Source organism: Phaethon aethereus (genome assembly GCF_964289735.1).
Source record: "Phaethon aethereus genome assembly, chromosome: 4".
In the NCBI taxonomy this organism is placed as follows: Eukaryota; Metazoa; Chordata; class Aves; order Phaethontiformes; family Phaethontidae; genus Phaethon; species Phaethon aethereus.
The window spans coordinates 49277481-49302083 of NC_138578.1; the positions used below are offsets into that span (position 1 = coordinate 49277481).

Below are 24603 nucleotides of genomic sequence, written 5' to 3' on the forward strand. Positions count from 1 at the left end.
GCAAAGTAAGCAAAACCTATTTTGGCATACATTAATGGTACCTGAATAATAGATGGTGGAAGCAGATATGAACAACTGCTTGTTTTGTACTATCCATGTAAAATAGCTGCTTTTCTTATGACCTGTCAAGTTTCTACATTTGTTAGGGCCCAGCCTGTAACACTTTGACGGCTTTAGTTTTTGCACAGATACTTAATTTATGTTAAAAATAATATCTTGATTTCAGAACTTATGTATATGCTGTAGTAATCATGTAATACCTTGGCTGTTTCACTTTTTTTATTCCAGTACAGCTGTTTTAGTTATGCTTCATTGAGTTATATTGGCCACTTCAAAGATGATTTTTAGCAGAATTTTGCTGGTATAATATGCTACTGCTGGCTAATACAGACTTCCACCCTCCTCAGAATCCCACAGGAAAAGGCTTAAAAGCTGCTACTTTGGAATCAGGCAGAAGTCCCGATACTTGTACTGCAGTTCTAAGCTGTTAATGGCTTTTTGTGTGCATGCATATATTTGTGTGTTATCGTAAGGCTAGCATTTTGGGTAAACGGTAACTGCTTCATACCCCTCTGGTGGCCTCATGCGAGCTCGTGCATGAGCCTCACAGTATAGCTGGCCCTCCACAAAGAAGTAGCCTTTTTGTTTCAGGTTGAGATTGCAGTCAGAGCACACAAAACATTCTGGGTGCCGGTATTTATCACGTGCCTTCACCACTGTTCCTCTATATGGAAACAATTAAAAGAAAAAAACAATTAATTCATATGAATTAAAGTGAGAAGAAACTACATTACGACACAAAGTAAGTTCTAGGTATTTATCTTCAGGGTTTTAGATTGTCCGTCAGGTTGTTTTGCCAACAGCTATATAATTTAAGGTTGGAAGCTGAGTTTGAGTGACATAAAATGCTGTAGAGTTGATCACATAGTTCAATAGTTCATTGGAAAATTAGAATTTGAAGAAACACGTTAGTTTGGTTGCAACACAAAGTACAGTGTAACCTATCAAAATGGTGACAAAATGAGTTTAAAAACCACATTCCTTTTCGTCCGTGACTGTGTTCTCTGGGCTTATCATTATCTTGTCCTTTGCTGAAGTCAGTGATGTCATTCAGATAGAAATCTGGTAGTTTTAAAATAGGCCCACAGAGCTTTCTGGATACTCCCACTGGGTTGGGAGAAGGATGCTTTATACTACCAAGAAACTTCTGAGAATTCACAGCCTGAGGCAATGCAGCACAGGTGACAGCTGGTTTCACTATCTCTGTGTTAATGATTGACTTGCAAAAGGTCCTGAGAAATCTTAATTAAAGCTTTGATGGTACATTGTCAAAACTGAAATAATCTGTATCGGAAGTGTCTAAGATACAGGTAAATAATTTGGGATTTAGAACAATGTATTTTTATATCTCTGTTCTGTAGAAGTATTTTTCTGCTAGTGCAGATGGAGACACCAAGACCATCACTTGGAAAGCATTCCTGTAGTCTTGCAGTGGTGTTTGAGGGAATGTGCTTGAACTAGAGATTTCTAAAACTAAAAAAAAACCCCAACTTACAGAATCCCATTCCCACACTTGTCACACAGTGGCACTTTCTGGACACCAGGCGTGGCAGTAGGTATCTTTGTTACAGGTGCTTTCACACTTCTTGTACCCATGGGGCGTCCGTCTGAGAATCAAAACAATCCTGTTATGTGCAGGCTAATACAAAAGCATCTGATGTTGTTAAATACTTTTCCTGTAAATATACTTCTGGTTGTATTTACAGGCTTTCATTTATATCAAACAATGAAGTTTCTCTATAGAAGTTTGGTGGGCCAGATTCAACCTCTCTGGAATAGGGAAAAGCATTGTATAGCTGTAGCCAAAAAGCAAGTACAAAAGTGATTTTATATATATACTGCTTGCTGTCTTATAGATATCATCTAATTCTCTGACAGTAGGTCTTGGCTATAGCAGGAGAGGGAGGAGGATTTGGCTTTAACATAGCAACATAACATAGTCAAGACATTGTTAGAAAGCTTCTTATTTATATAACTAACCATACAACAAATTTGGAAAGATTAGTAACATGATATGAATACAAAATTATAGCAAAATATAAGAAAATACCAAGAAAAACCCCACCATAATATATATAGACAATTAGATGTATTTATCCCTTCTCTGATAAATATTGAGATATAAAAAATCAAAATCGTAAACGTTTACTTTTTAGCTTAATTTTGGTTGTATTTTGTTCTTTACACTTACTGTAAATATAACAAAACTTGTAGCCTTTAGTAATGTTATTTTCAAAACTTCTTCATTTGAAGGAAATATGACTGTAATTATATTCTCCTCTTCAATTTTTATTTAGAATGAAGACAGGATGGGTGAAACTTATTTTAGGAGTTGGTTTAAATTTCTGTTTTCCTGGATGTGGAAGAGAGTGTTTTCTTTCTTGGTGTCATGAGTATATGCAGTTTGTTGCAAAAGTTCTCTTGCATAAAACTTTTTATCATTCAGTTAAAGTCAACTTTGTACATTGACAATCTTGAAAACTGAGAAGAGATTCTGAAAAATGTGATTAACACCCCCATTTTAATCACCCAGGCCATTGCTAGCTATAAAAGCAAGGGTGGGGAAATATTAGGAAGCTGGTGTGCTATCTATAAGATTCAGAATGACTTGACCTTTCAGAAATTCTTATAGCTCTGATCTCTCACATTTTCTTCTTGGATTCCCCCTTCCCACAAACATTTAAAAATGCTTTGAACAGATAGAATATGTCATTGTTAACCACCTTCCTCGGAGACTAAATTCTGGAGCACCTTAAAGGAGCCAGACTGGCGAGGTTGACTGGGCTCCTCCTGGTTGGCATGCAGCATCTTGTACACATCAGACTGGGGCACTGAGTTGGGAGATGGGTCACTGTATCACAGGGAGGAAGAGCAGATAAAGCAGTTTAACAAACAATAGCTCTACCAGGCATAGAATATGATTCAAGAAACAAACAAAGACAATGTGTCTACAACTACTGAAAGACTTTCTTCCAGGTAGCATTGCTTTACATAGCCTCCTCTTATCTAAAAAGTGCTGAAAAAAAATTATCTGTGCAACTGTTACAAAAAGAAATCTACAAACTCATGAAAATATTTCCCTAATTACTGTTCTGGCTTTAAGGGCATTTGGAAATAGGTTGGTACCTCTGTTTAACCTCAAAGCAGTTGCATTCCTGTAATCAGCTGCTGTATTACCAGGTGCTCTTTGGTACGGTACCCAGAAGTTCCACTTTCCCAGAAGCTGGCCTCAAGAATGTTGTTAAAATCACGGCTCCTATCTTTACATAAGGTCAGCCAAAACCTAAGCAAACAAGTCTTTTGGGAGAGTATAGTGACATGAAGATGTTCTTCCTTTTCTAAGCTGGCTCAGTCACTAGTTAATATAGTGATTATTTGGCTAAGATAATTATTATTGTTACTTATTTAACTTATGGAGATGACAAAAAAGAGTGAAGTAGATATTGCATGGTAGAAGCATTGTAAGGTGAACACTGATGAATGGAAATTCACTTTCTTAGTTTAATTAGAATAGGCCATGTCTTACTTTTTGTAATGACAATTTTATGATAAAAATATAAATTATATTTTATAAATATAAAAATATAAATTATTGTCCAAACAACAGTTGATGGTTGACTTTCCAATGACTTGTGAGCTGAAGATTTTACCAAGAATGTTTTTTGATACTTTAAACTGTGCTGAATGTTTTAAATTGGTCATAACTAACACCCTAAGGAGTTGAGAGGAAAAGCAGGCTATACACAGTGGTGGGAATTAGGCTGAATGTGTGGCATTGGTAAACTTCAAACTGCTACTGGACTAATTAGAAAGATCCAAATTTACTTCAATGAAGTTTATCTCAGTGATACATACATAAATGTCCAGTTTAAATTACCTATTACAACTGGCCTCCTACTGTCTGTTAAGCCTTAGGTAAGTTTCCACTGGAAATAAGAACTAATTCCACAAGGAGTTAGGCTGGGGTTTTGGTTTATATGGTTTGGTTTGTTGCCCAGGGTAGCACAGTTAAGAGCAGCAGCAGTTGGGCAGTGACCCCTGTTGCTTATGTTGTTTGTATCATCATCATCAATCAACAGGTTTCTCTGAGCCATCTTTAAGCTGGTGAAGAAACTATCACTTTCTTCTCTTGTCACAAGCTTTTAATGAATAGAAAGACCTTAGTTTTTATGGTTCTTACCAATGGCTAATTAAACCCTTGATTCTCTCCTCTTTACTACAGTATTTCTAAACATCAACCAAGTGATAATACAATTACATACAGAAGGCAAAACAACAGACCCAAAGGTGTGAGAAAACATTTCTAAATGCATACATAGTGAAAACCAATCCCACAACAAAAGGGACATTTCAAACTTGTGTAGAGAGTCAGTTCTCAAACTGGGAATGCTACAGGCATTTGTGAAATCTGACTGCTCTGGGCTTAATCCATGATTTCAGAATAAAGAAAAAGCAATTTTTGCTATTATTGTTCTCTAAGTGTTGTGATTGAGGATAAATATTCATGCAGTAGAGTAACATCTGAGATAGAGCGACCCTGCAAAGACTTAATGAACTACAGTTTTCATCAGATAGGGAAAGCTTAAATACTTCTATATAAATACAGTTTTTATGGTTAGTAACAGCCCAATTCTGCAAGATGCTGAAGAAGGCTCGTTGGTGCCAGTGATTATTGCTTATTTAAAATATTAGTAATTAGCTTTAAATTACACCATACATATTAGGAATTATTAACTTAAGTACTGTTTTAAAACAGAAAAATAAGTTAACTATTATGCAAAAGTAAAGGTAAAGCAATGTGAATGATAATTGTCCCTTGAAAAAAATGAATAGTGCTTTAAAACTTTTTATTGTATAATCATTATTGTTATCCAGATACATAAGGTTCCTACCTGACTTTTAGTCATTGCAATGGATAAAATTCATAAGTCAGAGATGGATTAGTAGGCCTACAGTCAATTCTGGCTCTTTTTGGACAAGAGCTAGTTGTACTGAATGAATTGTCCTGAATGGGAGTTAAATATCTAGAACACTATAAACATCTACATTTCCTAAGCTTCATAACCTGAATTTAAACAATTGAAATAAATTTGAGTTAATAATAATAATATTGATTTATTAATAATGATTATTTATTAATAAAATAAGTTATTAAAATGGTTCTTAAATAAATAATTAGGTTAACAGTAATGAATAGTTTTGAATTTTGGAGGGAATCAAAATCTTGATTTGGAGTGGTCAGTCAGCTAATAATCCAGGTAGTGTCATCAGTTTTTATTAATTAGCTACAAATAAAAGATTATTTCCTATGAAATATTTATCTGTAAATTCTGAAAGACTTCTTTCATACTTTGGGTTGAATGTCGTAAATTACTAATACTTTAATGAAAATATTGAATGACTTCAAATGACTTAGGCTCTCTCTAACCCTTTTACCCACTTTTATAGAAACAGTGTGATATTATTAAAGCTCATGATTTTTGGTATATTCTAAATTTGTATATTCATAAATATTAAAGATACTGCTCTAATTACCTTATTACGGGTGTTTCCCCCAGAGCTGTAGAAACTTGGCCTTGCAGTGTTTCCATGATATTGTCATCTGAGTACAACTGCATAGGTGTGTTAAACTGAGCATGTACAATCTTGACACCAGGAAGCTCCATTTCCAAGGGAATGTTAGGGGCCATCTTAGACACTGCTTTCAGCTCGGTGGGGCAGATAGAGCTAACCGTGCTAATTGAAGAGGGGGTACTGCGTCCACTGCCACAGTCAATCCCCGAAGGAGTGCTGCATCCGCTGTGTTAATAGCCAGATTACAGAAGAGTGCAATGCATATCAGATTATAGAGAATAAAGACAAAAGTACAGGAATACGGTGATGTTAACAGGGCTGAAAAGCATAAATAGAACAGATACAGAAAAGCAAAAGTACAGAAAGTAGAGAAAAGCAAAAGTATGAGTATTCATTGAAAAGTATTTTATTGTAAAAACTATCAATGCCAGTTATAAAGCAGTCCTTAAAATTCTGGCATGTTTAAAGATAGTAAAAATTCTTTGATAGATTGAATAACTCGGAACATAATATTACTTTACATTTTTCATGCTAGATTTTATGGAGGCTTAATTAAGCCTCTCTAAAATTCTTTGTTCCAAGTGGGTAATTCTTAACATCTCAAAAGGGTAGCATACAAAGGTTATGCGAGTTGTCCATGTCAGTGACAGAATAAACACCTGCAGTACTGGAATCCTAGACATCATTCCAGTCCTGTACCTCACAATCAACTTAAGTCCACAGCTGAAGAGACTACTATAAGGTAGTGTAAAATAATGAATGGTACATTTCTAGATTTCCTTAAATTCTACAATAAGTTATTTATTAATCTTTTAAAATTAGCTTAACAATATATTTCTTTAATATTTGTTGAACATTTCAAAGAAGAAAAGATACTAAAACAGGCATACTTTTGCATTTCTAAATTACAGTGTTCCCAGTAGAATGTAAAGTGGTCCTTCACAAGAACAATGGATATGTATTCAGAGAATTAATTTTACTGGTTTTGAAGTAGATTTTACATATAATTTATATACAATTCAAAAGATGTACAGTTTTTAAAAAAATATTAATGTTGCTTGGCATTACTGAAGTAAAGTTACTGTACACCAATTTGGCATCTCTGGGAAAGGATTAGTAAAACAATGTGAACATTAAGCCCAAAATCTTTTTCCGTGTCACTATTTTGAACACTTCAGTCTTTTCTCCATAGCACCTCAGAGGCTTGCTTTGTTATGGGATTTCTTTGCTGTTGCTGTGTAACAACACATTACCCAGGCTTTCCACAGTCATTGCTTACCATTTGTGTGATATTCAGAGCTACGAGATGATAAATGCTTAATCTCTTTCCTCCAACCTGCATATCAGGGTTGTGGTTAGTTCTTTCCAAGCTGAATGACTCTGTGTAAACTTGGGAGAATCCCCTATTTCCCAGTTTGATAGTACAGTACTCTGCCCAGTAGCTACTTTTGGGTGGAGAAGACCCAAAATTCTTCCTTTGGTTCAGAAGGGAATTTGTGTAGGACCACTTTCTCAAAAATATAAAGGGAAATATATACTCTACCATCAAAAACATATCAAAAGAAAGCTAATTCCAGAAATGGTAGGCAAGCTTTAAAGCAAAAGTACAGTTCTGCATCATCGCCTAGCATGAGCCAGCCAAAAAATTCACATGGGGGCAACTTACAAATTTGCAATCTTTTCTTTTAGAATAACCAAGACTACGTTTAGATCTTGCAGTAGAATAAGTTTTGTCAGTGCTGATAATGTTAGTAACTGAAAAGTAGCAGAAAAAAGCTAGCAAAAGCACAACTCTTGCTATGAGCAGCCAAAACAATGTTAAAAAGAATAAATATGTATAAATAAAATATAATCATATATTAAATATAATTTCCAGTTAGTTTTGCCAGACTAAAGTCCAAAATCGTGGCTAATGTCAAATCCATTAGCTCAAACCCACAGGCCAGAATCAGCTCTTCTTTTAGTCAAAGTCCTGTTTAGCCTCAGCTCTCTGTCCTAAAGAGATTATGTACAGTCAAGGTGGCGGTTTGGTTTTTTCTGTGTTTAGCAGAGGATATGTATCGAGCCAAACTGATGAAAAAATAGGAGACAAACAGTGACAACCAAGGTTTTGTGGATGTAACACCCTCTGTCAGAGGTTCTACCGTTTGTAAACACAGACTTCTCCAGTGCTGGAACACCTGACAGACCTTGCCCAGCTAAAGTTCTGAAACTTGTTGCGTCGCTGTCAGGTTAATCTTTGCAGGTTTTTTGCCTCCATCTGAGTGTTGGAAAATGGCCATTTACTTCAATATTTTCATGGAAAATATTGTGTAATTGAGGTTTCAGAATTAGGAGATTAGATTCTTGATACACTCATTTCAATCTCCATAAATCCGATTAGGTACCTGTGAAGGGTACCTGATGGTCCAAAAGTCAGTTTAGGTACAGTATGCGAGTGCTGCCTATGGTTAGAAGCCGTGCATGTTTGCTAAGGACTGTTTTGTCATTAATCCTATATTAGCATCAGACTGCAAGGAGAGATGGGCACCTTTTCTCCCCTGCAGCAGCGTTCTACATTGATAGTTCTTGTTCTTAAAAGGATGGGACTCTATCCAACTTCTAGTCTCCTCTTTATCACTCAGGTGGTTGAAAAATTTAACACATCTCAGAAAACTGATAATCTTTATGAGATTGTCCTTTGTACACAGGAATCAACTAGCATCCTGTTTTTCTGGTCTAGTTTGTCAGACTTAAATTAGTATAATTGAAATGCAGGCATTTTACACTTTCAGAATGAAATGCAGAACACTAAGTCCACTGGTAAAAACTGCTACTGCTAGAAAGGATAAGGGTAGCATCACAGTGTATTGCATCACTCAGGCGCTTTCGAGTTTCCTTGTGTTTTTAGCCACAGAGTTTGCCTTGTTTTTTCCCCCTCTGCAATTAATGTAAATAATAGTGAGGCATTTCATCACCAGTTATGATAAAGGAATATTACACTAAAATGGTGGATGTAAATATATAAGCTTTTCTGCATTTTGGAGCTTTACATGTCTGTGGCATCAGATAGTTCTATTTTAGCTCTGCATTAGGTTGCCTTCTGAATAGAGGTCTGCTGGAAAGGAAACTTAAAATCTCTGGATGGCCTAAATGATAACTTATACAACTAGCTATCTTTTATTTAGCAAGTTAACAAATTACATGTATTTGCATTTGGACGGAAGAGTGCCATAGATTTATAAATGTACAATATCTGGTGCTACGCTGTAAACTGAATCAGGTTTGTGAATACAGTTACTTCAGACTCATGTCACTATAACAAAGATGGGAGTGTGGACCTGCTTTCGTTTGGAAACAGAAATTTGAATTTCAAGCCTGATCTCTGCAAGTCAAGCATTTCATGGTTTTTTTAGATTTCAGTGTTAGGCTATGTAATGCTATAAGTAAATTTCAAATGCATCAGTATGCTTTATTAATGTGAATGGTGAGTATCCATTAAAAAATAACAACACCATGCATCCAAATACAGCACAGCACTCAGAGTTTATAACAACCTGCTTCGGCCTGAGACTATGAAAGGTTTGGGCCGAATATTATGCTTGTGTTCAAAGTAGTTCATATCCTGTAAAGAAAAGAGGGTTAAAATAACTTACTTTGGCCTAGAAATGCTTATTTCTAGTTTAAAAGTAGCTAACAAGGTTTTAAAATTATAACCATGTTTAGTTTGTACATTCCTGGTAGTCAAAATACAATCATTTAGTGTTCAGAAACATTCAGAGTGAAGTGCAGTTATAGGAGAGAAGGATGGTAGGTAGTGTTGCAGCCCACCTTAGAGGGCAAATTTTAGCTACCTGCAGCGAAGCTACTACAGAGTTGAATGGCTAGTTTTCTGTGTTGGTAAAAATTGCTTCATTCATCAACCATTTTGTTGGATAATCAATAAACTCCTGATTATCAGAAAAAACAGCAAGAGCTGGACTTTTTAATTGAAAACAGAACGTATCGTGATATACCACAAATGACCATGTATTGTAAGCAAATACCAGTACTCACTTTTGAGATGAGTTAGGAATGAGACCCCTCAGTTGTCCATGAAGCGCATCTTGAATATTGCCAGATGAATACAGCCCAATTGGAGAATTATAGGAGGAGCTCACTACCTGTCTTTTGTCATCAATATTTGCTGCTGCAACAAAAGGCTGGGCCCTTCTGTTGTGAGCTGTACCAATAGGCTTGAATTCCTGTACATGATAGGCAGACAAAATACACAAAGCTACAATGCACACCAAAGCTAGTAATGAGTAAAACTGACAACATCAGTATTGTTAATCTCTGCATTTTTTACTTTTGCAACTTTGTTATTTTTTCACTGGTGCAAGCATACTATATTTTCCCATGAATTTTCTATATGCTACTTAAGCCATACACATTCAGAGACTATTATTTTCCTGTCTCAGGGCAAATGTAAGGCATTCCACATTTGTGAATAGTGTGCAACTTTAAGAAGAAATGGGAGGAATGAATATTATAGTAACCTGTTGTATTGTTCTCTAGATTTTGCACTGTTTACGTTCTTCTTTTAGAAACATTTGATGTATAGTTAGCTTAATTGCTTTGCTTGAGTGCTAATCTCTGGCTTCTGCTTTTTTGTCACATACTGATGGAGGGACTGGCAAAAGTATGGAGATTTTATTGTAAACGTTTTGCTTAGAAAACACATAACAGAAAACACACTTCTTTTAACTGAAATAGCCTTGAATGTACATCATATTGAGGACATTATTCTGAACCGATTCATACTTTAAAGCATACCTGTGCATCAAAAATTGTCATGCTGTATAATTCAAAGAATGTGAAATCATCATAAACAAGTAAAACCCAGACTTGGGTAAATTGGAAATCATTCTGCCTATGCTTGTTTATTTCTGGAATATGATTTTGCTTATTGTTGGCCCAGATAATTTCCTTCAGTTGTGGAATTCATAGGGATAAGATCTGGAAACAAAATCTCTGATGAGCTTTCACCTTTCAGATAACTTACAATGTTATTTTGTAGTGACTGGCCAGGAATGATAAAGACTTGACTTTGTGAAAATTCACTTATTTGTATTGTGCATGTTTAGTGTGGTCTCCTTTGAGTCCCTGTCAGCTCAGGTCCATCCCTCATCCACAGAAATACAGAATCTGGGAAAAACAGTGCTGTCATCTGCTGAGGTTTTTTATTTTGTTTTGTTTTTCCTTTTCCTTCTGCACTAGTGGGTGAAGAATGTTTCCTGCTGTTGTCCATCACCTTTTCCTAATGTCCTGCAGTGCTCTTCGGAAGCAGGTGCTGCGAGAGCACTTGAACTTCCATCCAGATGGAATGAAAAGCTCTTGTTCCTAACAAATAGGTTTCTACAGTTTGAATTGGTCTTTCAATTTAGAGACTGGCGCTTGCAATGTTAAGATAGCACAGGTCATTAATACTTTGATTTTCATAGAAATCTTTGCCTGTTCTCGGATTTGGCTGTGGTTTTGAGTGTGATAGGTGTACTGGGAACACATCTACAATACTATGAGCCATTTCTGTGTTTATGTTGCTATCCCATTGTGTCGTATGACCTGTAGACCGTCTAAGTTCTGATGCCGCTGAATGAGATTTGTTTCAAATTGTTGAAGCCTGTATCTTAGGTACCAGAGTTTTTAGCTTAATCACTGTGTACAGTTTATGTTGCCTGGTATTTGCTATCACATATTTTTAATGGTGACACACCCAACATCTTCAGCTTTAAAATTATTCATGTGCAATTGTGGTCTTTCACTTACATCTTGCAAGGTGTACAAACTAGACTCCTTGTTCTGCTAAATAAAATAAACAAAATGGGGTTTTTAATGCAGAAATGTCTTTTTAGATTACCTTAGCCTTTAGGAATGCTAGAAAAATCTCCAGTTAGAACAAATAGAACCTATTACCAAAACCCAAAATAGATATTTGAATACTTAAATCCACAGAAGAAATCAGGATAATAAGTGCAGACTGGGTAAGCATGGACACATTTTTGACACCTGTAGATTTTTGCTCATTCCTCAAAGCATTATTTCCTTTCTCAGACAATATCAAGTCTCTGTTCAAAGTTTTGGTGAATAATTTTAAAAAATTATGAAAACCTGAATGTGAATCAGCCCCTTTGTTTTCATTTAAAACAACAGTTTCAGAAATATAGTTAGGACCAGACCTAAAGAAAAGTCATGGTTATATAGAATGTGCAACCAGAAAATGCAAACAGTAAAAAGCAGTTTTATTAAATGAAAATGTTTAGCAACATTGCACTGTAAGAGGCTACTGAAAGCGGCAATCAGATAAATCAGCACAAATATTTTGCTTGTTTCTGTCCGATAGAACTGGGTTGCAATTAAAAAAATGTATTAGTAAATGGAAATAGTCTATCAGTCTACTTAATGAAAGATATTAATGTCAAAGTATTTAAAATCGATTTGAATCCATGTATGATACAAAACAAGCAAAAACCACCATGAACATTGTAATTTCATCCCCTTTTTTTATTTGTTGTTGACAAATGAACAGCACAGAAGACATGTGGAGCCATAATAGCATGTTTACAGTATAACAGTTGTGAAACAAGTATTTGCAGTTAGTTAGACTTAAATTCTGTTTTCTTTTTAACTCATCTATTCATATAAAATATCAGTAACAGAACATACAGCAGCAAAAATAGTCCAGCTCTTGTGTTTATTGGATCTCATTGAATCTGTGAAAAGTCCTCCTTTAGTTCAAAAGCTAAATGAGAACTGGAAGTTGTTGAAATTCCTAATCAGGAATATTAGAGAATTACAGTATTTCATTTCATATTTTTTTTTCTAGCTGACTGATGTCCTTTTTGCAGGGCTAACGATGTTTTGCATTGATATAGGTATTAGGAATAGAATGAATGTAGCCCCCAAAGTATCGAAATGCATCCAATGACCAACCATATGATGGCATTCCTTGGGGATAATTGCTGTGGCTGTACACAGATGTTTACATTTTGGAGGTATCATGTGATTAAAAATCTTTATCTCTGAATGCTGTTATGGAAGAGAGGGTAGGTGCTCAAAACTAGAGTAGCACGATTACATTGTTTCAAACTTGATTATAAGTGGTAATAGACTATAAACTTACTTTTTAGAATAGTGGGTTGGGGTTTTTTTTAATATTTTTATATTTATTTATTAGTATAGTATATTTATATCTCCCAGGAATGTATAATATCTTTCATGGCCAAAATCTGGTCATACTGAACAAAATGTTCAAAGGCAAAGATAGAAGCAAAAAAGAAAAGCCCAAATAAAAACAATTCAAGAAATTGTGGTACTAGAAACCAATTCTTCTTACATGAGGTTAAACGGATTGTAACTGAGAAAAAATTTATGGGTCATAGTATTGTTTTACATTGACAATACAGCAGAAAGGATTTAAAAATAGTTTTATAAGATACAGTTTGACATTTAGATTGTTTTATTTTCTCTTCCTAATTATATTTTTTGAGAACCTTATGTTCTAAATTGCTTTTATACAGAATACAATGTGATTGTATTCATAATACTTCAGGTAGCCTATTATTTCCTAGTGTTTATCCATCACGCTATAGGTTGCTCCAGGCTAACAAAATTAGGTGGCTGGTTTTTATGTGGGAACGTGTAGCTTTCAAGGGTGGCTCTCAGTCAGCCACTTACTGCTGTAAGTTATTTACTAGAATTGTTGCCTCAGTTTCTTCTTCCTAGAGGAAGAAATAGCGAGAGCTTTCACTGTGCTATGACAATTGCCTGTATCAGTCTCCAAATGACTCTTTGGGGATGCTCAGCCTACAGTTTCCACAGTGTAAAGGTTCCTCGTTCCATCGCTGCAAGTAGGCACAGTATTTAGTTGTTTATCAGTTTTCATCTCCAAGCATTTGTAGAATAATTTTTCTTCAATTAAGCTAAAGGAAACATTCTTTGGACAAATATTTGACCAAATTGCTGAACAATTTAAAATATGTTTTACTTTCATTTATAACTATCTTTTATTAGCTTGCAAATAGAAATGAGATACTAAGACAACTGTGTAAGTCTGCATCTATTATTGTTATTTAGATGGCTTATAATGTGTTTTAAATTATTGACTTCCCTTTGTGAAATTTTCTTAGTGAACTTTAAAATGTCAAGAGTGAAAAAAATCTGACTACACTTACTTTTGAGTAATTTTAATTATTATATAAAAGGAGGAAATGCTTTTTATAGAACTCAGTGATTTTCTATTTCTGCACAGCAGTCAACGTGTACAATACTTTTGGATAACAGTGTTTACATTTGAAGGAGTACTATACTGCTTTTGGATTTTTCTCCATTCGTCTGGGCTTCAATGCCTTTATTTATTGTTGGACTTCAGCAAACCCTAATATGACCTAAACAGCACAGGTTATAGTTCTGCAATTATTTGTCACTGATGTGAAAGAAACTTTGATATTGTGCTGTTTTCACTACTGGTATACACACTGCTGGGTTTCGTGTGTTGTGATGAAATACACAGTAAAAATTAATTTAAAATTTCAGCAACTGTAGGAAAAAGGGCTATATTTTTTTCCCACTGGTAGATCAGAGTGATGGATATTGTTGGATGGAATAATTTAATCTAAAATGTAAATCATCCCTAGAATCATTTAGCATATTTGTTTACAAGCATTGATACTTTTCTGGGGCCTATTACTTACTACATATACTCAGTACTCCTGATTTTCCTAGGAAGAAAAATGGGACACATACTAAAATGAAGAGGTTGGCTATTTAATCTAGGAGAAACATTTTTTCTGATTGCCCAACAGAGCCTGCTTTTCAGTAGTCTGCCAAATAGCACGTAGTGAAATCTTGTGATTTATTTTTAAGTATCTTGTCTTTTTAGGAAGGCAGCTTTCATGCAAAGGGATTCCTCTCCTGTCATACATGCCTACATGGTTTTCTCTATAGCTTTTTTAGTGACTTTGTTCCATTTCTATTTATTTTATGTATATCCCAGCTATTCCACAAAAATATGCATTTAAAATAGTTTTGTTTCTTCACTATACTATCTCGTACTGCTAAGGGGCTATGTTATTTCTGATGAAGTTTGCTGTATCACTTAATGCAAGTTTTTAGATTGGAAAGAAGAACGAACTGTAACACTGAAATGCCATATTCATGTTTGGGAGTGTCTCCGTGAAAACAGATTTGGTGGAAATATTTATTGCACAGGGTTTACTGAAATGGAATCTGCACTTACATTTTTCTAGGATAGCACAGAATAAGTACTTTGACATACTCGCTTTGATCCTGGAAGGCCAGGATCAGCAGAATGCTCTTCCCTCCCCCTCTTGAGAGAACAGCACATGTTTGTGTAGGTTAAAGAGGAATGACAAAGGAATAAAGCACTAGTTGTAGACAGTAGCTAGCTAATTAACTATTAGCAATACAGAGATTTCAGCTCACAGCTTTGCACAAGTTTGGAGAGGAGGATTTTAATTGTTTGGATTTGCTTTGCTCATATACAAGGATGAAGACTTTGCTGACCAGAAGTGGTGAATGGTTTGCTTATTGATGAGTACATGGGTTTTGTACCAATTTGTACCTTTCAGTTCTGTGGTAGAGTATAAAAATGTATGGAAGTAAAGAGAGCCATTATTAATGGATCTCTCTATTTAACTGACTGTTACATCACAATGACTTTTGTGATGCAATGACTGTATTGCTTTGGTACTTGACATTTATTCCTGATTGAAGAACTTCCTTATATGATGAGGAATCTCTAAAAGAGTTAAAGCAACTTATCTCCTTTTATTCTCATATGGTTTATTTTCTTTCCATAATAAAGCTATGGTGATATGTACAGTTTTAAAGAAAAACAAGAATGTGTTGTAACTTGTTAATGCTTTCTTTCATTTATAGCTGAAAAATCAAAAATATCCAGTCGGATAAAATGATGTTCATACATATCATAATCATGATGGCTTGTATTAGCTTAAACTGACAGATAACGGATGAAGTGCTATTCAAAGAATTTTAATCACCACAAGGGAGATCATTTAGAGTGTAAAAAGGCAAAAGTAAATAGTTAGGTAACTTTTAAGAATTCATACCTGTGGTTCAGCTTCCAAATTTATCTTGAAGGGATGTGCTTTGCCATCTTCTGAAACTTGTGGGGACCATAATTTAGTTCCTGCCCTGGAAGGAAAGGAAGGCAGTATTTAAATAACTTGAATTCCTATAGAGTTGTATATGTCCCTGTAAAATACAATACAGCCTGAAAATTTGGAGTTTGTTCTATGCTTTTTTAATGTTTTGACATAAAAATACTTCAATGATATATAATGTGTGCTATATGTAAACAATATATAAAAAGTGTATTTACTTTTTAAAAAATGTACGTATACTCTAAACAACAGGAAATAATTTGTTAGTAGTTACCATATGCAAAGGCAAAGGGAAATTAGTGCCTTTCTGACCTGAGCTGACTAAACTCTTCACAGTTTTGGGTTTTTAATGGTTGATGGAATGTTGGGTCCTCAGAATATTTTGAACAAATGACTGAATATATTACTAATAATCATAAACCAGAAATATTGATTTCTTTTTTTGAACCATAATACCCATGCAAAACCTGCTTTTCAACAGATGAGGAGTGCAATCTAGGTATGCAAAATACACATGGAATTGTAAATAGAAGTTGCACAGATGATCCTTTCAGTCACTGAAGCAGAGGTAGCAAACATCCAAATACCAGTTACAATGCTGTCTTCAATGGCAAAAGGAAATTTGGCAGCTAATTTTAAAATAGTGTAATATTAATGTTGAACATGAATCTAGTACTGTTTGTTATGTAAATACAAATGTTTAGCATTTTAAAATATGCATATATTTCATAGGCGCAATTATACTTACCATATTTTGAGAATTACTTCCTAAGAAAGGTGCTAAATGGCATATATCAATCTGTAACAGAACTTGGAATTAACTGCAGGAATTTTTTAACTGTGGTATGTGCTCTAGTAATTAGGCAATGCTCCTTCCAAAAAAAACCCAAACAACTTCAAAAACAACCTTCTGTATTTGGAAAGGAATATAGTGGTCAGCTGTGCCTCTTTGAGGGTCTCAGGTCAATCAGAGCTGTCTGATTCTTGCAAACAGGTGAGAGAGTGCACTAGGTGATCCTTTTTAAAGGCGGAGCAAACTTAGTTAGGAGATGGGAAGATGCAGGATGTTTCATCTGGTTTCTTTACTTGAGAGAAATGAATGAAAGTTTCTGGGCTCCTGCAATTTTGGTAAGAGAAGCTTGTTTTTTTTTAATTTGTTTTGTTTTTAATGTTCCTTTGAGAATCTTGTATTTGGTTTAATACATTGTGAGCAAAGAGTTTGGCTTTGAACCTATGAAAGTCTGACATGATGTTGCTTTCCTTAACTACGAGGATATACTAGTAGCTTTGTCTGTGCAGGAGGCAATGGTGAGCACCTGCGGCTGAGGGCGTGTTAGAGCAGAGAGGTAACCGAACAGGTAACAGCTAGCGAAGAGTCGTATTGCTTCCCAAAAATTTGAAGAACTGTTTGTTTACTGACAGCAAACATAGGACTTGTGGAGTCATCAGAGGTAGTAGGTGGTATGGTTCACAGGTCAATAAATGTGATGGGTGGCCTAAGGGAAACTATTCTTGTGCCCATGAAGACATGTTCTGGGGAGTCTTGCCTGATTTGGAGTTGGTGAGGTAGGTCTGGGTGCTTGTAATTTTAAAGGTTTTGTGAAATTCTTAAAACTGTTTAAAATAGTTACATTATATAATGGTTGTATTAAATAATCGGTTGGTTGGGTAACATCATCTTTCAGAAGTAGGCGGACATGTACATGTACCTCTCTATTTTCAAGCAAAGCTGGTGTGCAGCTGCTTTAATTCTCTCCTGGGCATCGTTGTGTGTCATGTTCTCTGTGCTTAGACCATCGATAGCTACAATAACATCACCAGGGCACAGGTTGGCAGCTGAAGCCTTGCTTCCAGGTGTAATCTGAAAAAAACCAAAAAATTTAACTTCTTAAGCATGCATACCTGAAAATTGATAGACAAAATAAACTTCATCATGCTTCCCTATTTCCTGTTGGGGAGGGAGGGAATGGGCCTATAAACAACTATACGATTGCTTACAAAAAAAAGTGAGTTCTTAATTCTGGCAGACCCTCTGTTGTTCTATTGTCAGATCACCATATAAATGTTTTATTCATCGTGACTTCAAATTAGATGGAAGTTATTTTCACACCTGTGTACTAAATAGCTTCCACTCTGATTTCGGTAGCGACTGTGACTTGTCTTTGAATCTTCTGTTTCAACTGCCATTGTGTAATTTGCTTGGAAAAAAAGTTAAGTTTTTCCCCTTACAACTCCAGGCAATAGCAGGAGAATAGAACTATTAAGGAATTGTGCTACTTAGTGTTCATGTGCATGATGTGCCAGTGACTGGATAATATAGAAAGACACTTCTGGTCTTGCCACAGTTAAGGACAAATACAGCAGTTAATGTGTTTTCTGCTAACCTGGCCGCTCATGTTGTGTTGCTAAGTAATCATATATATGCTAATAATACTGAAATGACATTTTTCTCTTTATTCATGTCTAATCCAGACCCTGAACTCCTTAAAGTGCTTAGCTTTAAGTCCTGTTGCATTTGAATAACAGTGGACCTGATCCTTCAAGATGATTTGTGTTGTGCAATTCATACCTCAAAGAAATGTGCCTACTTCAGTGACATTCATAGAAATAGCTCTAAGCTTTCTATGATTGGTCTTTGTTTGGTTTGGGGTTTGGGTTTTTTTTTTTTTTGTGTCTTGTTGATAATCTTCCACATCATGGTTAAAATAATTGAAATGCAACTTAAAAAATTCTTTAAGTTACTATCGTAGAGAGGTTATGACCTCAGATGCTGCTAAAACCTGTTCTAGAATTGCAGGCCTTTATTTGCAAACAGGTGACTCCTCATACCACCATACCATTTACACAGGTCTTTGGTCACTGAGTGGCATTTAGGTCCCTTAGGTGTGTATTGCCATTTTAGGTGACCTTTGATAACCAGGACAGCAACATGAAATTGATGGATGTAGTACATAAGCTTCTGGAATTCAGCTTTTCTGGAACAGCAGAACAGAGGGGACAGGTTGATTCATCTAAAATAACACTAGGTACTTATTTTTAGGTAAATGAATCCCGGTGTGAAGGACAAAAATATCAATAGACTCTTACTTCCAAGAGCAGTTCTCTAATCTGTGCCATGTATGAAGTAAAAAAGCTATTGGAGAGAATTTATCTTACCATGGATTTTACTATAGCCAAAACAAGTGTTATCTCAATTATTAAAAGTAATTAAGTGTTATGGAGGACTTGAAAGCATGCTATGGAGGCATTCTTCAATTCTGGTGTTTCCCAGCAGAGGAAGAGAGTAAGCTGCCCAGTGTACCTCCAGTATGTTCTGAACCCTGGATGTGGTGAACCTGGCAGACTTGTTGCCTCTGAAGGTGACAGTACTAACTGTCAGCATAGAAGTCAAATAGAAATATGCTTTTTGATATTTGTTGCACTGTTAGTATTGCCACAATGGCAAAAATCAGCCAAATAGTCATTCTCTCCTCTTTCCAGCTGTCCATCTCTGTTAGGTGGGTCTGAATGCTCAAAGAACTTTGAGTTTGTTTTGTGGGCTTTTTTTCCTGCATTTGAGCATGTAAACTTATTTTTTATTTCACTGTAACATACTGTAACACATGTGCTATTATCAAGTCAGGCAAACTTTCCAAGTGGGAAAGGTGGAGGCTTTTATCCCCTCACCCTCCAAAAGAATGGACTCATGACTGTGAATTGAAGAGTTAAGGTGCCTCAATAATGTGTTTGAGTATGAATTGACGAAGTTGCTCATAAATTCCAAGTCTGGAGTCTCCAAAATCATCTGTTTCTCAAACTTCATCAGCTGTAAGTGTAAATGAACTATACTGAGACCACTTAAATTATTGTAATAAGATAGGGGTAGCTGTATGATAATACTTCTCCCTTTAACCTGGAATGGTTCCTGACTTTTTTTAGCATGTTGTGGACATGAGTGGAATGACAAACTGCAGCAGAAGTCCTAGTGTTTGAGTGTGACTGTTGATGCTCTAATACCCAAAATGGGCAAAACCAGCCATTCTTGGTTCCCTCTCAAGAGTAAGCTTGCTTGAGTAACCCTTATATAGGTTACTTGGTAGATTATGCTTTTTATGTGTCACAGCAGATGATTTTTTATATCGGTGGCATACCTCAGCAATGTACTGAGATAATGATCCTGCCTTATTAAGTAGGATGGTACGTTCCCCTGCAGCTGTGCTGCTAGCAGGACCTAACCCACTCTGTTGCTGGTAATAACGTGCAATCCCTTGGATTTTCTTTACATGTTGTCAGCAGCTGCGGTGATACTACTATATGGTTGGATGGGGTTACCATGGTTTGGTGGGAGCAAGGAGGGAAAGGGATAGGGGTTTGTATTTCCTACTCTTTAGCTGAATTGATTATTGTCAGGCTTCTGGGATGTGCCTGTTGGGCCTTAATGCCTTTATGGGAGTGCTGAGCTCTACTTGCTCAGGCATTCTGGTGTGCAGAACTACCTGCCCTTGTATAATCTTTTTACTTATCTGCTCTTCCTGGGTTTGATGGAAAGAGGTGGAGATCTGCTGCTAGGATGGGGTAGGAGAATATGGCTGGGTGCCAGCTCTTCTCCCCCCTCAGTACTTCAGGGGGAAATCCTGGCTGTTGCTTGTGGGGTAGGGGAGCAGACAAAAGTATTAAAGCCCACATTTTATAGAGGGCTTTATTCCATCCAACCTGACCTGGAATGTTTCCAGGGATGGGGCATCTACCACCTCTTGGGGCAACCTGTGCCAGTGTTTCACCACCCTCATTGTCAAAAATTGCTTCCTTAGATCTAGTCTGGATCTACACTCTTTTAGTTTAAAACTGTTACCCCTTGTCCTATCACTACAGGCCCTGCTAACAAGTTTGTCCCCATTTTTCTTAAGTCTCCTTTAAGTACTGGAAGAATGCAATAGAGTCTTCTCTTCTCCAGGCTGAACAACCCCAACTCTCTGTCTTTCCTCATAGGAGAGGTGCTCCATCATGCGATCATTTTGTGGCCCTCCTCTGGACCCTCTCCAACAGGACTATGTCTTTCCTGTGCTGAAGGCTCCAGAGCTGGACGCAGTACTCCAAGTGGAGTCTCCCCAGCGGGGAGTAGAGGGGCAGAGTCACCTCCCTCGACCTGCTGGCCATGCTGCTTTCAATGCAGCCCAGGATACAGTTGGCCGCTTGCGCTGCGGGTGCACATTGCTGGCTCATGTCCAGCTTTTCATCCACCAGGACCCCCAAGTCCTTCTCGGCAGGGATGCTTTCAATCCCTTCATTCCCCAGCCTGCATGGATACAGGGGGTTGCCCCAACCCAGGTGCAGGACCCTGCACTTGGCCTTGTTGAACCTCATGAGGTTCACATGGGCCCATTCCTCAAGCTTGTCTGGGTCCCTCTGGATGGCATCCCATCCCTCAGGCTTGTCAACCACACCACTCAGCTTGGTGTCATCTGCCAGCTTGCTGAGGGTGCACTCAATCCCACTATCTATGTCATTGATAAAGATATTAAAGAGTACTGGTCCCAATACAGACACCTGAGGGACACCACTTGTCACCGATTTCCATCTGGACATTGAGCCATTGACCACTACCCTCTGGATGCAACCATCCAACCAATTCCTCATCCACTGAACGGTCCACCCATCAAATCCTTATTTCTCCAATTTAGAGAGAAAGATGTTGTGGGGGACTGTGTCAAAGGCCTTACAGAAGCCCAGATAGATGACATCGGTAGCTGTGGGTACCAAGTGATACTGTTTCTTAGGGAACTTATTAGTGATGCATTGAATGTGTACTGTGAATGCTTAGAATCATATTAGGACTGTAGTGTTTGTTGCCTGCTCACCCATGCTTCATGAGGTAGATTCTAGTGGTGCTTTGGGAAAAATTTTGCCTTGCTCTTCAGGACATGTCTGTATGGCACACTTGTTGATCCTGTATCCTAGGTATTTCAGATTTGGATAAATACAAGCAAATGTGTTCAGTATTCAGATGTTGTCAGAGACTAGATAACTATTCAACCACGAGGGGCAATGTCTCTTACGAAACTTTGAAGAAAACTTCTCTGCATCTCTTAATAGGCTTGTGAAGCTCAGCATGGCACGACTGTATGTTGTCTGCAGAGTGGCTAAATATAAAATTGAGTTAATATAAATACTTGCATTGTGATCTGTAAAGGTTTATATTAAAATAGAACTTAAATCTAGAGTTGATAATACTTCACCATTCCCTCCAACCTCTACAAGTTTTAATTGTTTCTGTAAGACTTTCTTCAATACGACTTAAATTCTAGGATTGCGTTCCTCTAAACACTTAACCCAAAATGTTATCTTCTGGTCAGAATAAACTGAAATTACTCAGTTTCATTAAGACTAGGGTTTTGATTAGTTTCATTGCTGTAATTCCTTTGCATTTGTGTAAAGTTCCAAGGATTTCAAGAAATGTTTTCATCCTTCCTAGTTATTTTGTTGGTTCTGACCCTAATAGAATCTGAACATGTCTACTTTTAGTCCCCTCCTTTTCTTCCTACCCTCCCAGTGATCATGATCTGTGGTTTTTACATTTGCTTGAAACAGTCAAGAGAATTGCCTTGCTTGGGGAAATCGCAGATGAGTTTTTAAGATGACATCTGTTCTTTGGACAGGTGGATGGTGATCTCCTATGTTGTTTCTCTTGACAAGTCCTGATAAAAGCTTTCCCTTGTTGAACAAGGATTATAGCCAATCCAACTTAACAGCTGTCCAATCATTTTATTCAAAATGTGTTTTAAAAATAATTTCTATGTATTGTTTTAATAGCTAATAATTTTTTTTCTTGTTAGGACAGTTGAGCCAAATGTGAATGTTTTGCTTCACAAAAGGAACACCCAGGCCCCCAAAAGCGAGGCATATGAATCTTGCGAAATATTCACTACTTCTTAAGGGGTACTACATGAATACTTATTTAGGGACTCTTCTAAATGTATGCTGTGGCAATAAAAGTAGTACTTTTAAACAAATCTTACCATTTTTATTCTTGAACTTGAGCTAAGCAAACTTAAACATGTCCTTCTTCCCTATATATCTTTTATTTCATAGTTCTACTTGAAATGTGATTTTGAGTATTTCTGTAATATGCTAGAAACCAATGGCTTATGTCTGGTGAGGCATTTGGTAGGTATAAGTCTATTGCAAAATCTTTTATTCTTTAGAAAGTTACATTTACAGTAACATCCTTTGTTATTGCAGTTTTAAACTCCATTGCACTTAATCTAAACACACAGAAAATACAAACCAGACACTGCTAAAATACTTTTCATTAGAGATAATGGAAACTATTTTTCTTTTGGAAGCCCATAAAAGGCAATGAAGGCCCCAAAGCCTCCAGAGATTTTTTTTTCTTTTTTATTCAATGTTTTTGTCTCCTGCTTCTCCAAAGGTTCTGCTGTGTCCTGTGAGTATTTGTTATAAAGCTACATAAAGACAAATAATAGCATTGTGGTTTACTTCTGTTTAAAATAAGCATAAAAGATTTTACTTATATGAATCTGGAATAAGTGATTAAATGATTAATTTTTACTAGTATAATACATGAAAGGTTGTTCCTTAAACTTTCTATAGTCTCTTGTTTAGAAGCATATTTACTGCAAGGCATCACCAGTGCTATCCATCCTTCAAGGCTCTTGACGTTTATTTAATACCATGCATAGTGTGTATATTGAGTCATTGTGCAGGGCTTTTTAAAAAAAAAAGGCAGTCAGTGTGTCTGAAGTTCTCAAAAGCAGCAAAAGTAGGAGAACTAATTCTAGTTGGATGCACATTGAACACAACTTTCAAAATATACAAATTATCAAAATACATATCCTGTCTTTTGAGTAGATCTATGTCGGTAGATGCAGGGCAGCCGACTGTTTTATATGCTGCATTCATCGAGTCACTGGTTTCGTAAATTGCAAGTAATAGCTCAAAATCCATGAAAAAATGAAGGCTTGGATTCTTGCCCTTTATTAGGGGGGTAAGGTAAATTGTCTGTTTCTAAACATGTCAGAAAACACCAAAGAACTATCTCCTTCAAGTTTGGGACTGGATAACTTTCTAATAATTCACTGACTTAACATTAATGAAAGTGAAAACCTTCCCATATGTAAAAACAGGTGCTGTTGCCTTTGCTGGCAATAATCAGAACTTGATTTAATTAAATGAGAGTCAGATTAATCTTGTAAAGTTGTCATGGAGTTTGCAAAGCACAGACTTCCAGACGTGAGGAGCCACTGCCAAGTAGTCTTCTCCCCCTGTGATCACAGAGGCTAGTCGTGAAAATGATAAAAGTGGGGTCTGGCCTTTAGTAGGCTTGAAACTAATTTTCTCATCTGAATGCCTGGGGAAATCATGCCAGAGTTTTTCTGCCACCACAGCACTTAAATTCATTTTTTGAGGCACAACTAGAAATGCAGTTAAAGTCTCTTAGGGCAATAAAGCAATCCCAGAAATGTGTCACACAAAACTTGTAAAAACTGTTAGCATTCAGCTGGCTCTCCTCGGAACTAGCAGCTACTTGCTAATCTACTCACAGCTTCATCGGCATGTCTGAGCTCTGTAAAAGGAAAGAGCAGAAACCTGCAATAACTAATAAATGTAATAAATAGAAAGGAAAATGAAAGAGTACATACCCTGGTTATGATTAAGGGTTGGTTAAAATCTGTTCCTCCTGAAAGCCTGAATCCCCAGGGTGCCGGTCCTTGGAGGATAACGTTTTGTGGCATTCTGGATGGGGTTTTTTTTTTCTTGGTTGGTGTTCTTTTTTCCTCAGGTGTGTGTGAGGAGCCAAGCTGTAGGA

The 24603-nt window shown here is 36.5% G+C and overlaps 1 protein-coding gene across 2 annotated transcripts; it reads right to left on the bottom strand.

Annotated features, from left to right (window-relative positions):
* Positions 1 to 534: 534 nt before the first annotated feature.
* Positions 535 to 24529, bottom strand: PDLIM3 (PDZ and LIM domain 3; the record flags this gene model as incomplete). 2 transcript variants are annotated; one of them, XM_081999072.1, is made up of 8 exons in its annotated part: positions 535 to 724; positions 1556 to 1667; positions 2781 to 2911; positions 5596 to 5859; positions 9171 to 9238; positions 15744 to 15828; positions 17507 to 17658; positions 24437 to 24529. In XM_081999072.1, the coding sequence occupies 8 exons, from the start codon at positions 24527 to 24529 to the stop codon at positions 535 to 537; spliced, it is 1095 nt and encodes a 364-aa protein (XP_081855198.1). The 2 variants fall into 2 exon arrangements, with proteins under 2 accessions (XP_081855198.1, XP_081855199.1); XM_081999073.1 differs by lacking the exons at positions 5596 to 5859; positions 9171 to 9238 and adding an exon at positions 9670 to 9857.
* Between the last annotated feature and the right edge of the window lie 74 nt (positions 24530 to 24603).